This window comes from Megalopta genalis, chromosome 2, assembly GCF_051020955.1.
Source record: "Megalopta genalis isolate 19385.01 chromosome 2, iyMegGena1_principal, whole genome shotgun sequence".
NCBI lineage: Eukaryota > Metazoa > Arthropoda > Insecta > Hymenoptera > Halictidae > Megalopta > Megalopta genalis.
In genome coordinates this window covers 23,177,827-23,193,666 of record NC_135014.1, presented here as the reverse complement: position 1 = coordinate 23,193,666, position 15,840 = coordinate 23,177,827, and the positions used below count along the sequence as shown (strand labels likewise).

General features: G+C 37.6%; 1 protein-coding gene and 1 long non-coding RNA gene across 3 annotated transcripts in view; both read right to left on the bottom strand.

Moving 5' to 3' along the window:
* The window catches only part of Pgant2 (polypeptide N-acetylgalactosaminyltransferase 2), a 408,177-nt gene that overhangs the window by 84,603 nt on the left and 307,734 nt on the right, over positions 1–15,840 (bottom strand). For both annotated transcript variants that reach the window (XM_076518786.1, XM_076518787.1), the window contains 2 exons: positions 5,402–5,571; positions 2,811–2,930 (listed from right to left, as the gene is read on the bottom strand). In XM_076518786.1, the coding sequence (XP_076374901.1) occupies positions 2,811–2,930; positions 5,402–5,571 (290 nt within the window). The remainder of the gene's footprint in view (positions 1–2,810; positions 2,931–5,401; positions 5,572–15,840) is intronic.
* Positions 450–1,929, bottom strand: LOC117220603 (uncharacterized). The gene is made up of 2 exons (XR_004490310.2): positions 1,532–1,929; positions 450–801 (listed from the first exon to the last, which is right to left on the bottom strand). It is a non-coding gene; the product is annotated as an uncharacterized LOC117220603 (long non-coding RNA).

Genomic DNA, 15,840 nt, shown 5'->3' with positions numbered 1-15,840 from the left:
TTAAATTATACTTTTAATTCTTCGTTTCCGTCTTAAATTGACCGGTTAAATTATACTTTTAATTCTTCGTTTTCGTCTTAAATTGGCTGGTTAAATTATATTTCTAATTCCCCGTTTTCGTCTAAAGCTGCCTAGAATTTCGCAATTCTTCATTCTCGCCTTAGATCGACCAGTAGAATTGTGCTTTAAACCCTGCACTTTGATCGCGGAAAACAAGGTACCGAGAGAATATAATTATACTTGGCTCGCAATCACCCGCTAAACTATTTGACACAGTCAGTCGAACGGCCTGCACATAAATTGTACCTACATACACGCACAATCGGTGTGACACAATAGCGGTTGCATTTAATCGAACGATTCAATTGTCCCGCTGTCGGGCGGAATAATGCCGCGTCGCTTCCACCGGCGCGAATGCCAAAAACGCGCCGCGAATAATACCCGGAATATAATATGCAAACTCAATATAATATTTTACACAGTTCCAGTACAATAAACTGACAAGACAATACAAACCGGTGCAAAAGGTTCATCACAAATTAACAATTCCCTCTAAAACGGAAAAACCAAAAATACAAAAGCCGCGCGCGTCGCGTCGCGCTGTACAAAAATTCGTCGAACATCCAACCGATTTCCGATGCTCCGATCCGGGTGAAAACGTTTTCCGCTCGTCCAAAATGTCTTGCAGCGCCGGGAGGACAATTTCGCGAAGAGGGCCAGGAGAGCGCGCAATTTTCTGTGTAATTGAAACTTCGATCTGCTAATTTGCTTCTTGAAATTCCACGAGCTCACGGAGAGAATCTGTGAAACGAATGCCGGGCAGTTATGCCACCGGGACTTGAGCGCTGCTATAGAGTATCGATTTCGGTTCGAGGAACCGTTGTGAGGAACCTTTATTCTACGAATCCCACGAAATCGAAGCAATTTAATTGATAGAACCGAAACTGCGCAGTGGATTTTTATGCAGAATAAACGCTGCATGGCTTGATGGTAATTATTCTCATAATTAATTATTTACTATCATCAAGTTGTGCAATGTTTATGTTACTATGTAAGCAAGCAAAATTTTGGAAGCTTGAAGAATTTCAGAATATTTGTATATTATATAGAACTTATTAAAATTTATTTTCATGATTAATAATTAAATTTTAATAAGTTGTGTATATAATATAAAAATATTCTTAAAATCTTCAAGCCTTTAAAATTTTATCTCTGACCTAATAATTTTTGTCAAAACAATTCAACAACAGTCTAAGATCATTTTTAAAGCAGAGAACAAGCCAAATGGATTCTAGAATAATGTCAAGCATATATTTCAAATAAAGACTCCTCATAAATTAGCCAAAGAACATAATTCAGAGCCGAATGTGAATTAAAACATTATACCAGTTTATGCAAGAAATAAAATTAATAGACAGAATAAAATTACTGTTCGACGCTAATTAGAAAAAAAAAACAGAAAAAATAGTGTCAATTATATTCATTGGATAAAGTACTTAGTGGTTTCAATTCGAGGATGTTTTAGGCGAACCTAATTCCTTCTGAAGAAAGCCTTGCTGCGTTTCTTGCGCTGTTCCGTTGCAGCACGAACGTAAATCTGCTTCTCCTCGATTCTCATCGTTTCCCATCGACCTGCCGCGATTCTCGCGATAATCTGGGAAGGATATTCTCCCTCGTACTGCTTGCGAACCTCCCAGTAACAATGAATGAATGGATTGATCGACCGACAGCATTCGTTCGTTGCTCGTCTTCGTCGTGAACGACGATTTCCAGTGTTGCCTCTGCGGCGCATCGTTTCTGTCGCCTGGCTTGGCAGACGCATTGCTTGCGGTGTTAAAGGACCGATCGTGCGAGTTGTTATTCCACGAGAATATTTATTGAAATCTTTTGGACACGCAGGTCGACGATTTGAAGGTTGGCGCGACGTCAAGCAAGATCGATGGCTTGGATTTTGCAGTTGTTTATTTATGGGGTGGTACCTGTGTTTGTTCTCATTGGTTTCGGTGATTTACAGTTTCCGTTCTAGTGTCCACTTAGATTTTATAATAATTAATGAAGTATCTTCTTAGATTTGTATATTTTTAAATCGTTAGTAAAGAGGCTGCTTTAGTTTTATAAATTTTTAAATCGTAGATGAAGAAACTGTTTTGATTTTAATATCTTTAAATCGTTAATAAAGTTGCTGCTTTAGATTTGATATTTTTGTATCGTTAATATAACGAACCAGCTTAGGTTTTAATATGTTTAAATCATTAATAATGAACCTTCTTAGATTTTTTATTATTTTTAAATCATTAATAAAGAACCTCCTTTTAGATCTCATTACTTTTAAATCATTAATAAAGAACCTCCTTAAATTTTATTACTTTTAAATCATTAAGAAGGAACCTTCTTAGATTATATTACTCTTAAGTCGTTCTCCGATTTTAATTTGTGATAATAATTAATAGAGCACGTTCTCAGATTTTAATATGCAATAATTATTGCTGATGTACGTTGCTAGATTTTTATATTTTACAATTATTCTATTATTCGAAACTTATGAACAGTAGATCTCTTTATTACAGAATTCATTGCAGAATCCATTACAGAATTTATTGCAGAATCGTTTTTGCTATTTTCAGTTAACTATCCTATTTTTACTCTATTATAGTATCTCGTATTTTCCTTGCTTTGTTTCTTCGACTCAATAAAAAGCTGAGACGTTAAATCAACAATTCGACATAAGGTTCGTAGAAAAATTCAAATTAATTGTCCGACTGGCCGCCAGTATGTATGTTCTTATTGTTATTCATTCAAGCTTGACTTACATGGCGCTGCGAGTGTCTGGGATGTCCCTGTTGCTGGCAAGACCATCGGAAGCCTCCTGATTGAATTTGTTTCTCGCGTATGGATCTTCCCCAGCTCTCAGACCTCCTCTCGAGACGTACCTGGAAAGATAAATTGGTAAGCGAAGCTCTCATTCAATGAATAGAACAATGATCATTTATAAATCAAGGATCCAACATTCAGAATATATATTCACACGTTTCTCTATAATAATTACTATTTCATGCATTTGCAGCGAAATTTATTTACTTTTTATTTTATGCGAAAGCAGCTAGGAACGTTGCTGCACGAGTTTCTATTTATTAAAATTATTTTTATATATTATTATATATAGAAAAAATGTTGTACTTGGCTTTAAAGTCTTGCAATCGATTTTTATTCATCATAAAAAATCCTGGTCTGATAATCCTAGGCGCAATGCTGCAGCGGTGTCCGACAAACCGTATTCGCAATTTACGTTTCATAATTATTAAAAACAACGCATATCATTTCGCATCATCTCGCAAATCCATGTGCCAACATGTTCGCAAAGAAATGGAACAATTTGCGCCGTGTAAAAAAAGAAAACGTGCGAATCGTCACTTCGATCAACACGAGCGAATTTCTAGCATTAACACGCCTGCTATAATTGCTATAATTGATCTTGCCTACTCTTCTATTGCCAAACAAAAGTCGTCCCGATTTCGCAGAAACTTTTACGAAAACTGGTACAGCAATTAACGGGTCGAATTCGCATTGTTTCTAAATAAGATAAAACGTCGAACGTTGAAAATCCTGTCGCACGGTGCTGACGCCAACAGCCGAAATAATTAACAACAGCGCGCTGTAGTTTCAGAGCGAGAATCCACGAGTTCGGCGCGGACGCGTTAATACTAGATCCCCGGATCGTCTTTTCGGTCGTTTAACAATGCATACGGTCGACACGGTTATTAGTATGCAGTCCTCGATACCGGTGGCCGACGCTGCATCCTAACTACTTCGCGAATACTTTTCGTTACTGTTTCGTAGTCGCAAGTTGCGACGTTAGTTTCGCGCGCTTTCAGCTTGTTAGACATGCAACAAATGGGATCCCCCTCGTGAATAAATCTGTGACCGTTAGGTAAAAGTCACATGCCCCCGTTATCGGGATAATGTACTTTGAAGTTTTTAAAATCCCCGCCTCCGCCTCCTATCCCGTTGCTTCCTCCCCTTCCGAGACTTCGATGTTATCGCATTATTATTTTAAGGAGCAACGGAAGGATCTTTCGTGTACTTTCTGCTGCCACGAAGATTAGTTGGCATACCGTGCCCTTTGCGCAAGTTTTCGGCTTTTTTCAACATTTATTATTCCTTTTACCGTGCCGTCTCTCGTGCGTACCGATCCAAAATGTATGGGATCCGTTGGTTCGCGAAGAATTGATTAAATGTAGCTATTTATTTCCATTTCACAGCAAAGTGACCGATATATTTACTTATATTTTGTATCGAACTGAGACATTTAATTCTTGATCTTAAAACAGGAGACTGAGTGGTTTCAAATATAAAATATTTCGTGAAATACGTTATCGTTATTCTTATATCCGAGGAGAATTGATTAAACAATTATTTCTATTTCACAGCAAAGTGACCGATATATTTACTTATATTTTGTATCGAACTGAGACATTTAATTCTTGATATTAAAACAGGAGACTGAGTGGTTTCAAATATAAAATATTTCGTGAAATACGTTATCGTTATTCTTATATCCGAGGAGAATTGATTAAACATTTATTTCTATTTCACAGCAAAGTGACCGATATATTTACTTATATTTTGTATCGAACTGAGACATTTAATTCTTGATATTAAAACAGGAGACTGAGTGGTTTCAAATACAAAATATTTCGTGAAATACGTTATCGTTATTCTTATATTCTTATATATCGTCATTATTATATTTATTTCTATTTAGCAGCAAACTGACTGAGATACTTTTTTAATTATATTTTGTATGACACTTCATGATACTTTATAAAATACGTCAGTATCATTACACTTACGCAGCTTTTAAAATACAATAATTAAGAAAAATATTTATCGATTATCAATGAGATAAACAACCCAAAGGAAATAGTTGTCAATGCAATTTTCTAACGAAGAAACGTGACGAATGATCATTGACAAGACTTGAGCTCAAATATTTTATAAAATTCGTTACTATCATTATTCTTATATAGTCTTTAACACACAATAATTAAGAATGAACATTTATCAATTGTCACTTAGACGAACAACCCGAAGGAAATAATTGTCAATTCAATTTTCTAACGAAGAAAAATGACGAATGTTCATCGATAAAATTTGAGCTTAAATATTCTACAAAACACGTCGCTATCATTATTCTTGTATAGTCTTTAACGTTCAATAATTAAGAACAAAAATGTATCAATTGTCACTTCGATGAACAACCTAAAGGAAATAATTGTCAATTCAATTGTTCGTGAAGAAAAAGGGTAAAGCTCGTAGAGATCGTAACTTGGAAACTCGAAAATTTTCCGAAATCGTAACCGGAAATGGAATCTCGCGATAGATAGTGAGAAATAATAATTACCCCTGCTCGTCGAAGTAGTTCCACGTCACCCGAGGGTCCGGAGTGGGTGCTGGGAGCAGCTCGGAGGACATCACGATGGCCGTGCCATCTGGGTCCACATAGTTGCCGGAATTTCCGGCGGAGAGGGCCACCGAGGCTGGCTCTTTCAGTCGCAGCGCTCTGTTTTCGTTCTGCGAACAAACAAAGATCGTTCTGAGAGCGGGTTATTAAATTTTCCGGCGGAATTCAGCCGCGTCTGGCAAACAATTCCCTCAAAGAATCACAGCGCAGCAGCGTTAGACAAAGCCCCGACCATCGAACTACATCGCAACAAATCTGAAACGGGCCGGCGAAAATCGCTCGAACTTCAAACACACATTGTTCCCTCCCCAAACATTGTTATCGGAAGCTTTTACAGGGTAAACGGCGTACAAACAGCTCATTTTAAACTACGATAGCGACGGAGTGCTCGCCCTATTATTAAACAGGAAACGCTTCCAGCGTTAACCGCGCCCTTTTCGCAGCCTCGAGATTAGGTGAGAAGACAGACTCAAAATTGTACTACAGGACTCGTACAAGTGACACGAGTTCAATTATGTTATAAGGTAGAAGTCTCGCGATTAAACAAAAATTGCTTCGTCATTAATCATGTACAAATTTTCGACATAAAAGCTGATCTTCTTATCACTGTTTCAAGGAAAACAGCACAATTATCTGAGAAAAGTATCTCAAAATTGCAACGCAAACTACATGCAACTGCCATGACCCTTCAACTATCCTCAAAAACAAAGATCCCCTTTCAGATTCAAATGAATTAAATTTTTTAACTAATAAAATCGAAGTGTAAATAAAACGGTATATTATTGAACGATAATTTATTATTTACTAATTATATTATAATTTTATATTATACATATATTATATAACATTATTTACATTATATTTATATATATAAATATATTATATATTATAATTTATTATTATTATTTAACGGAAAATCCCGAACGGTAAATAAAATGTGCCAAATCGAATAACACCGATTTTCTTGAATCATTCGATTGATTCATCGGTCAGCATATTAGTCCAGGTCTAAAGAAGCCTGACATCTTGACTCTGCGAACCATGGAAGCAAGAAATCCACAACATCGATCCCCAAAGACGTCTGCAAGGATCCGCAGAAGGAAACCGAGCCGCGACCGACATTCCGCCGCGATAGATATTTAATTCCGACTTGTCAATCATTCGTTGGCGATCGATCTCTCGCGGTTGCAGTTTCGCAGTGCCTTCTGGGATCGATGCTGGCGATGCTTCGCGGCCTAGCTAGCTAGCTAGCTAGCTAGCTGCCGCCTTCGGTTGGCTTCGATACAAGAAGCAATTGTGAAGGAAGGGAGGGTCTCCCGCGAGGGTGCACGCCGGGGCTCTTTGTATTGACACATCATCGAGATACGGCGTATTGATTCTGAATCGATACGGAGTCGCGAGGCACTTCGCATCTACCGGCATCCTTTGTGCATCCCGGCCCGACCCGGTCCGCATTGTGCATCCGGTATATGGGTCATCGAATTTTCCCCATCGACTTGCTGTCCCGGATCGAGGCCCGTTTGTCTGCCCGCCTGTCTCTAGATACGTCGCCAACAGAACGAGCATGATGGGACCGAGATCTAGGATCTTGACGGCCGCGAATGTCGAATTGCGTCAATAACGCGGTTCGTTGGAATATTCGACAGAAATTTAGGAAATTCCTTTTAGTGAGAATTGTTAGATTCGAGATCGTTCTTGGACGCGTTTGAAGCAGTTCTCGATGGTTTGATTTGATTGTTAACACTTTGCGCTCGAAGTTATTCGAATTCAAACTTCAAGACACGTTTTCTGATCTACATCGTCTCCGTTTTACATGATTTAATTGCAATTTTAGCGTATGAAATTCAATTTCACTTGCTATTGGCGCTTTTAACGGTTTCTTAAGTATAAACAAATCTGATATTTTTACAATTATTTCGAGAAGTGTAGCAAATTTTAATGACGGCTCGGAGTCGCACTTGCAATCACAACACAGCTGCCTTAGGCTACCCATAAGAAACATTAATTCCAACAATAATCGATAACGCACACTATGCGTTATACAACGACACAGTTATAAAAACACCCACCATCCAAGAGTCGCAAACGTAAAAATTCTTTCGAATTCCAAACGAGCATTCTCGGCGGCGTCCAACAGTCGCGCATCCGAGTGTAAAAGATCGAGGTTCGAGCTCGTACTTTCCGAAAGATCCGAAAACATTCGGGAACAGCGAAACTCCGAAGATTCACGGCCAAAGGCGCCGCAGCTCGGCCAGCTAAATGACTCGAGCCCGAACAAAGTGCATTCGATGGAGAACAAACGGTGAAAAGCCCTGCCGGTTCGAAGGGTGTGCGGAGGGGGAGATAGGAAATCGCGACGCACAACCTAGCCACGATGAAATATTAATTCACGGGTCAGGGGCTGCATTAGGCCGGAAGTGCAGTTGGCTGGCCAGCGAGCGGCAAGCTGTTGCATCCGGTTGCCTCGGGAGCCACGTGACGTCGCGAAACGAGACGCAAAGCTTGACGAACTCTGACTCTATCCCGCTACGAATGCGCCAAGACTCGTGCTGTAAGCCATTTTATGCTCTACCGGCTACTGTGGAATTCATTTCTCCTTGAGCCGGACGGTCGCTATCCGCTCAACGGAATGCCGATTGTTTTATGCTGTTTAAACCCTATGAAAAACGGACTTGACTTCCTTTTATGGTAAACTGGCGTGTTCCCTTCCTGCGTAAGACAAACATATCTTCTTTCTGAGTAAAATAAACTTGTCTTTTTTCGACGTACAACAATCTTGTCTTATTTTTTTTGTAGAACATGCCCGTCTTCTTTCTATGTAAAACGAAGTTTTATTTACTTTTTATCCCAAATGGACTTGCCTTCTTTCTTTGTTAAATAGACATGACTTTTCTCATTGTAAAACGAACTTGCCTTCATTGTATGTAAGGCAAACTTGACTTCTTTATACGGAAGACAAACTTGCCTGTATTCTATGTAATACAAACTTGATGTCTTTATACTTAATACAAACTTGACGTTTTTACTTTGACTTAATACAAACTTGACGTTTTCACTTTGACTTAATACAAACTTGACGTTTTTACTTTGACTTAATACAAACTTGACGTTTTTACTTTGACTTAATACAAACTTGACGTTTTTACTTTGACTTAATACAAACTTGACGTTTTTATACTTAATACAAACTTGTCTTCATCGTATGTAATACAAACTTGACGTTTTTATACTTAATGCAAACTTGACGTCTTTATACTTAATACAAAGTTGACGTCATTATACTTAATACAAACTTGTCCTCATTGTACGTAAAACAAACTTGTCCCCATTGTATGTAAGACGAACTTCATTTCTTTCTATGCAACACAAACTTCTGTTCCTCGTATTGGAGACAAACTCGTCTTCTTTGCAAATAAAACAGACTTATCTTCTTTCAATGGAAAACAAATTTGTCTCCATGGTATGAAATACAAACTTGACTTTTTTATACTTACTACAAACTTCTGTTTTTTATATGAAAGACGAACTTGACTTCATTCCGTATAATACAAACTTGACTTCTTTATACTGAAAACAAACTTGTCTTCATTCCGTATAATACACACTTGACTTCTTTATACTTCAAACAAACTTGTCTTCGTTCCGCGTATAATACAATACAAACTTGTCTTCTTTATACTTAAAACAAACTTGTCTTCAATCCGTATAATACAAACTTGACTTCTTTATACTTAAAACAAACTTGTCTTCATTGCATGTAAGACAAACTTGACTTCTTTTTGTTGAAAACAGTCTTGCCTTCTCTCTTTCTCTCTTTACAATCCTTTAGTCTTTCTTCCATCTCATCCAGATTTCTCTTCTCCTAATCCACTACATTCTGATTTGTTTAATTGTTTCATGTATTCAAATTTCGCAGGTACGCAAATTCATAACAATCAATATCGTAGCCGCGAGAAGAAAATTCAGAGGATCAGAACGTATAACACAGGTGAGTCACAGCTATCGAGACACCAAGATCCGTGTAATTATATAGCATCTCTGGCGGATGAACGATGCATGTCGCAGATGCATCGAACCGGCGCGACACGTATCTCCAGGCGCGGTTCAACGTTCAAAACGCGGATCATATTCGCGGTGACACAATGCCGGTGACGATTTACATGGTTGATGGTGGAGGTAACGGTGACACGACGCGACGATTCCCGGGCTGTCGGATGGCAACGTCATCATAATTTACTCGCGAAAACGCACCGGGACAGCGCGGCGCGGAGCGGAGCGGCGCGACGCGCCGCGCCGGCAATATCGAAACGGGCCAATATCGTTAACTCTAATTCGGCCGCGTTTGCGCACGCATTGTCGAGCGGCAATAACCGGATTAATAATGCGACCCGCGTCGATAATAATCGCAGAATCACGTACCAACGCAATATCGGGCCCGCTCGGTTTTGGTTAGCCGAGGCCGGAACCAAGAAATGGAGGATTACCAACAGTGATATTGTGACGGGCGATCGATTACTCTATTTCAAAATTTTGTTCCACACAGTGAAACTGTGTGGTAATCCGAATACCATTTTACTCTGTCGCTCTTAATTTTTAGGATATTCAAGCTCGAGGAGCCAACTTTTTCAGAATGATTATTCTGCTTCAAAAATGATTCGTATAACAACTGGAGTAGTTACGCGAACGATTTTTATTTTATAGAATAGATTAACAGAAAAAGAGATATAGAGTAAGAAGAAATAGAATACAGAGATATAGAATAAAGAAGGAATCTATGATAAGTCTATTAAATGACAGACTCATAATTTCGTAATATCCTGATACCGAAAAATTCTTTTATCTAAAAATTTCATTCAAGTCCTCTACCAGATGAAAATGTACCTTAATAATACAATGATCAGATAATAAATAGAACGTTTGTATACCGGAATATTATAAAAATAAATATTAGAATAAGGGTGTCTCTTCTCTATTTGTTTATTAAAAAGAAATGACTTGTTAAATCGCCGAAAGTTCTCCTCGTGCATTGATTCTCCTTCGAAAAACGTCTGTTTGGAGTTCGCATAAAAATTGTTTGCGCAAAAGTCCAACGCAATGATCACGAACAAAGGTCTTCCAGAGCAAACATTCTGCAAGGGCGCTCGTTACTTTGATTGTTTTCAGCACGGAAGGACAGCAAAAGAGTGCAAGATAACGACGGCGAATAAAATGTGTGGGAAAAATTAGTGACGTGCGAACAAGCACGCGAATCGAGGCGATAACGAGTATCAGGGGGAGTTCGGCCGCGTTTGTATGCAGCTGCACGTGATTCCTGTCGGGGTTCGACGACACCTCTTTTTCGGTATTTTTTTGTTTTGTCGTCTCCGGTGTTTCCGTTTTCCCGTTGCAGCCCTTCGAGCCGCGCCGGTCCGCGGTCATTGTTTAAGTCTATCGTGATAAGCTCGTGCCGCTGCATTTCCGGGCCCCGTGTAATCGTCGCACGCGCAATGAATTTTATGACGGATACGTGCGACGAATTTGTCAGGCGAGAAGAGATAATGGCAAACGCGACCGCGGTCCTGTCGGACAACTCGGCGCGATCCTGCGAACCGATTGATTTCGCGAACTAACCCGATATCACAGGTTTTAATATCGCGCGGCGAGTAGATGATTCAATTCGCTGTCGTTACCATCGGATGTTTGCTGTGATGCGTTCCAACGGAAAACGGAATTCTGGGCTTTATTTAGCTTTCCGGATACGTGATCTGTAAATTTTTGGGCTCGGAAGATTGCGATTTGTTTTCCAATGCGAACCCGTTAGTTTTATCGGATTTCTCGATTTGGTTTTTTAAGAAACATAGAGCAACATAGAATTAGTAATATAAAATTAGTAACATATTATTCAATAATATAAAACTATTCGAGATCCTGTTCTTTCGGGTTTAATTTAAGTCCAATAATATTTCAAAACTCCCACGAGAATAGAACTGAAAATCGTCCCGAAGTTTTCCTTTAAAATCGAAACGTCAATCTACGAGTCAGCTGTCTGGTTTTCTCGAATTTTATAAACGATTCCGTCACTTCTGTTAAATCTAATCTATCCTATTTTAAAGCAGGCACCTCCAACTTTAATTCGAGCCTAATAATGTTACGAAACTTCCACGGGAATAGAATCGATGCTACGTTCAATAACTCGAGAGGATAAAAGGAGCTATTTCGAACAACTTCGAACCCGGTCGAGTAGTTAAAGATTTCAAAATATATTTCTCGGAAAAATTCGAGTAACAGTCCCTTCGAAAGATGAACAAACCAACGAATTTCCAGTGTAATACGCGAGACAGGGATAGCATAATCCGGGCTTCTCGCGGATGATCAAACACGTCCCTTCGAAGGACACTTAATCCGGCATGGACGGGACAACGCAATGCCGCGAATTTAATGGCGGCGACTCTCGCGTCTCGAGTGTCAGCTGTCTACTTTAGCCAGCGGCCGTATCCGTGGGAATCCGCGCGCAGTTTCTATATGCAAATACAACTCATAACTCACTGGGAACGTATCGGATGGAAACGCGGACCTCTCATGCCTCGCGCGTGCCTCGCTAACTCATGGAACTTCTGGAACTTTTGGAACTTCTGGAACTTCTGGAACTTCTGGAACTTTTGGAATTTTCGGAACTTCCCGAATTTTTCGAACATCTGGAACTTTTGGAGGTTCTGGAACTGTTGAAACTTTTGGTACTTTTGGTACTTTTGGTACTTTTGGTGCTTCTGGAACTTTTGGAATATCTGGAACTTTTCGAACTTTTCGATGTTCTGTATCTTTTCGGTTCGAACTCTAAATCTCTTGATATTTACGATAATCTGTCAGCGGCGGCCATCTTGTAACGGCATGCGATTGACGCTACACTGGCCGAATATTGCAAATGTCTTCACAATAAACAAAAAGCGGACATTTCCAAGAGCAACGCGATTTAGCTCGGTCTTTTGGGAATCTAAATTCTCCACGCCTGAACTGCTCACTTTGATATTGAAGCGTCTATTCTGTTCGGCATAACTTCTGCAAACTAATATACGTATATGGATTTCTTCCATGTGTGGGTAGTAACATTGTATTACGAGCCCTATCCTTAACGCGTCGTTCCGACGACGGTTCTTTGCTAATCCCAATAACCAATCGATGCTTCCGATGATTCGATAATTCCGATTCCCTCATAATCATGGCGATCTGATAAAGCCCGAACCTCCTGGAAACCCGATAGCCTTGAACGACCCGAACCCCATCCGGTGATCTGATAGTCGCAATAATCGCCGTTTGATCCTGATAATTTGTTACCGGCGACACTGCCGGATAGCAATCGCTCGATCCTGGACTCAGCCGCCCGTTTTAAAGGACACCTGGTCCCCGTCCCACCGGAGAAAGTAATTAACTTTTGGCTGGCAACCGGCTGACATTTTGCGCATTCACTAACACGTGCTTCAAGGAAATTATATCGTGTATTTTATAGGGTTTTATAGAATTTTGTAGAATTTTATATTGTTTTATAGAATTTTGTAGTATTTTATAGTGTTTTAGAGTATTTTATTGTATTTTATATAGTATTTTATACAGTATTTTATAGTATTTTACAGCATTTTATAATATTTCATAGTGTTTAATAGTATTTCAGAGTATTTTTTAGTATTTTATTCTGTTTTATAGTATTTCAGATATATTTTTTAGTATTTTATTCTGTTTTATAGTATTTTATAGTATTGTATAGTGTTTTATGCTATTTTATAGTATTATATAGTGTTTTATAGTATTTTATAGTTTTTTATAGCATTATATAGTATTTTATAGTATTATATAGTATTTTATAGTATGTTGTAGTATTTAATAGTATTTAATAGTATTTTATAATATTTTATAGTATTTTATAATATTTTATAGTATTTTATAGTATTATATAGTATTTTATAGTATGTTGTAGTATTTAATAGTATTTAATAGTATTTTACAATATTTTATAGTATTTTATAATATTTTATAGTATTTTATAGTATTATATAGTATTTTATAGTATGTTATAGTATTTAATAGTATGTTATAGTATTTAATAGTATTTAATAGTATTTTATAATATTTTATAGTATTATATAGTGTTTTATAATATTTTATAGTATTATATAGTGTTTTATAGTATTTTATAGTATTTTACAGCATTTTATAATATTTCATAGTGTTTAATAGTATTTCAGAGTATTTTTTAGTATTTTATTCTGTTTTATAGTATTTCAGATATATTTTTTAGTATTTTATTCTGTTTTATAGTATTTTATAGTATTGTATAGTGTTTTATGCTATTTTATAGTATTATATAGTGTTTTATAGTATTTTATAGTTTTTTATAGCATTATATAGTATTTTATAGTATTATATAGTATTTTATAGTATGTTGTAGTATTTAATAGTATTTAATAGTATTTAATAGTATTTAATAGTATTTTATAATATTTTATAGTATTTTATAATATTTTATAGTATTTTATAGTATTATATAGTATTTTATAGTATGTTGTAGTATTTAATAGTATTTAATAGTATTTTACAATATTTTATAGTATTTTATAGTATTTTATAGTATTATATAGTATTTTATAGTATGTTATAGTATTTAATAGTATTTAATAGTATTTTATAATATTTTATAGTATTATATAGTGTTTTATAGTATTTTATAGTATTTTAAAGTATTTTATAGTATTTAATAGTATATAATAGTATTTTATAGTATCTTATAGTATATTATAGTATTTTATAATATATTATAGTGTTTCATTGTATTTTGTAGTATTTCATAGTATTTTACAGAAACTGCATGTTAGTCGCGAATTTGTCTCGGCGATGTGGCTTCAGTCTCAACGAAAATTAATACCACGGAAATCCCTGAAGTAATTGTACGTGTTAATGACGAAACTTAGGCGTGTTCGATGCAGGACTTGGTTCGCCTTCGGCCACTGCTCAGATTGTGATTGATTTCAGTTTGCAAGTAGAAATAGAACCCTGTGGGAGGGCGGAGGGGAGAGATCCGCAGATGTAAGTGGCTGGCTCATGAAATGCCCCGACCCTTGATTGATCGTGGATCTTAATTGCGCAGTGGTTGAAATTAGCAACCGAGCCTCTGGGAAATTCGCCGCGCTAATGTACAAAATTTCTCCAGACGAAAATCCTGCCCGAAGATGAACATCCGCGGGAACTCCCATAAATCTATTCCTGTTACGTCTCCTCGCTGAATAAAGTCTTGCAAGCTGGTCCCGCTGGGACACACAATGAACCAGCGTCGGGCACATCGATCGATTAAAATTATTCATTCAATTGAATGATTGATGAAAACGATTCGAACCAATTAATCGTCGAGGGGTCGACTATCGAATTAACCGATTGATGAATGTAATCGTCGGTCGTTGAACGAAGGCTTTCATCGTTGAGAGATCGACGATTAATAATTGTACATTAATAATTGTTGATTTTTGAATGGAATTGGTCGAATATTTTGACGTAATTCCATTCAGAATTGTTCTTATCATATTTCTTACTTCATCGTATTTAGTATATTCGTATTTTATATTGGTTTGTATTTTGTATTGTTTTGTATTTTACTATTGTTTGGAATTTTGTATCGGTATGTATTTTGTATTCTTCGGTAATTTGTATTGTATTTTGCATTTTTGTGTGTAATTTGTATTATTTTTATTGTGTATTTTGTATTCTTCTGTCATTTATACTGTATTTTTGTATTTCAATTGCGATCAACGATCAAAACGAATGCAATTGCAACGAACAGTTACCACTAGTAATCAAACTGTTAGTATTATATTAATTTTGTTGCCGGACTCTGCAATGAACGCATCGCTAATTAACCCAGATCTACACAATTTTTTTCACCAATTAAATGTTCCAAGCTAATTTTTACGGTATATAACGCAGACGTCGATTTACATTGCAGACTCTTTTCAGAACGACGAAGGATCCAGGTCAGAGAATTCTTTCGCGGGCCGTAGTATGAAATAAAATCGGTGCTCGCGAATGTTTTATACGGCCGTTAAGTTTCCCGGATCGAGAAAGCTCCCGGTTAAGATTCGCCGATGAAATATTCGCGGGCCTCGCATCTCTCGCGCGCGTTATTTCGGCCGCGCGGCCGAAGCCCGAAGGCCGTGGATCCTTCCGGTTCGCGGCAACGAAAATAAACGCGACGCGGTTACCGGAGGCAGGTGTAAAGAGCTTTCAACCGGCATAAAGCTTATCCGGAAAAATCGACGGGAAACCGCGCGCCGGTCCGTGGAAAATCGGGACTCCCGGCCGAGGCGCCTTCCCGCTGCAGATAAATCTTCCGCGAACTGTCTCGCGCTAAACGCGCCGAA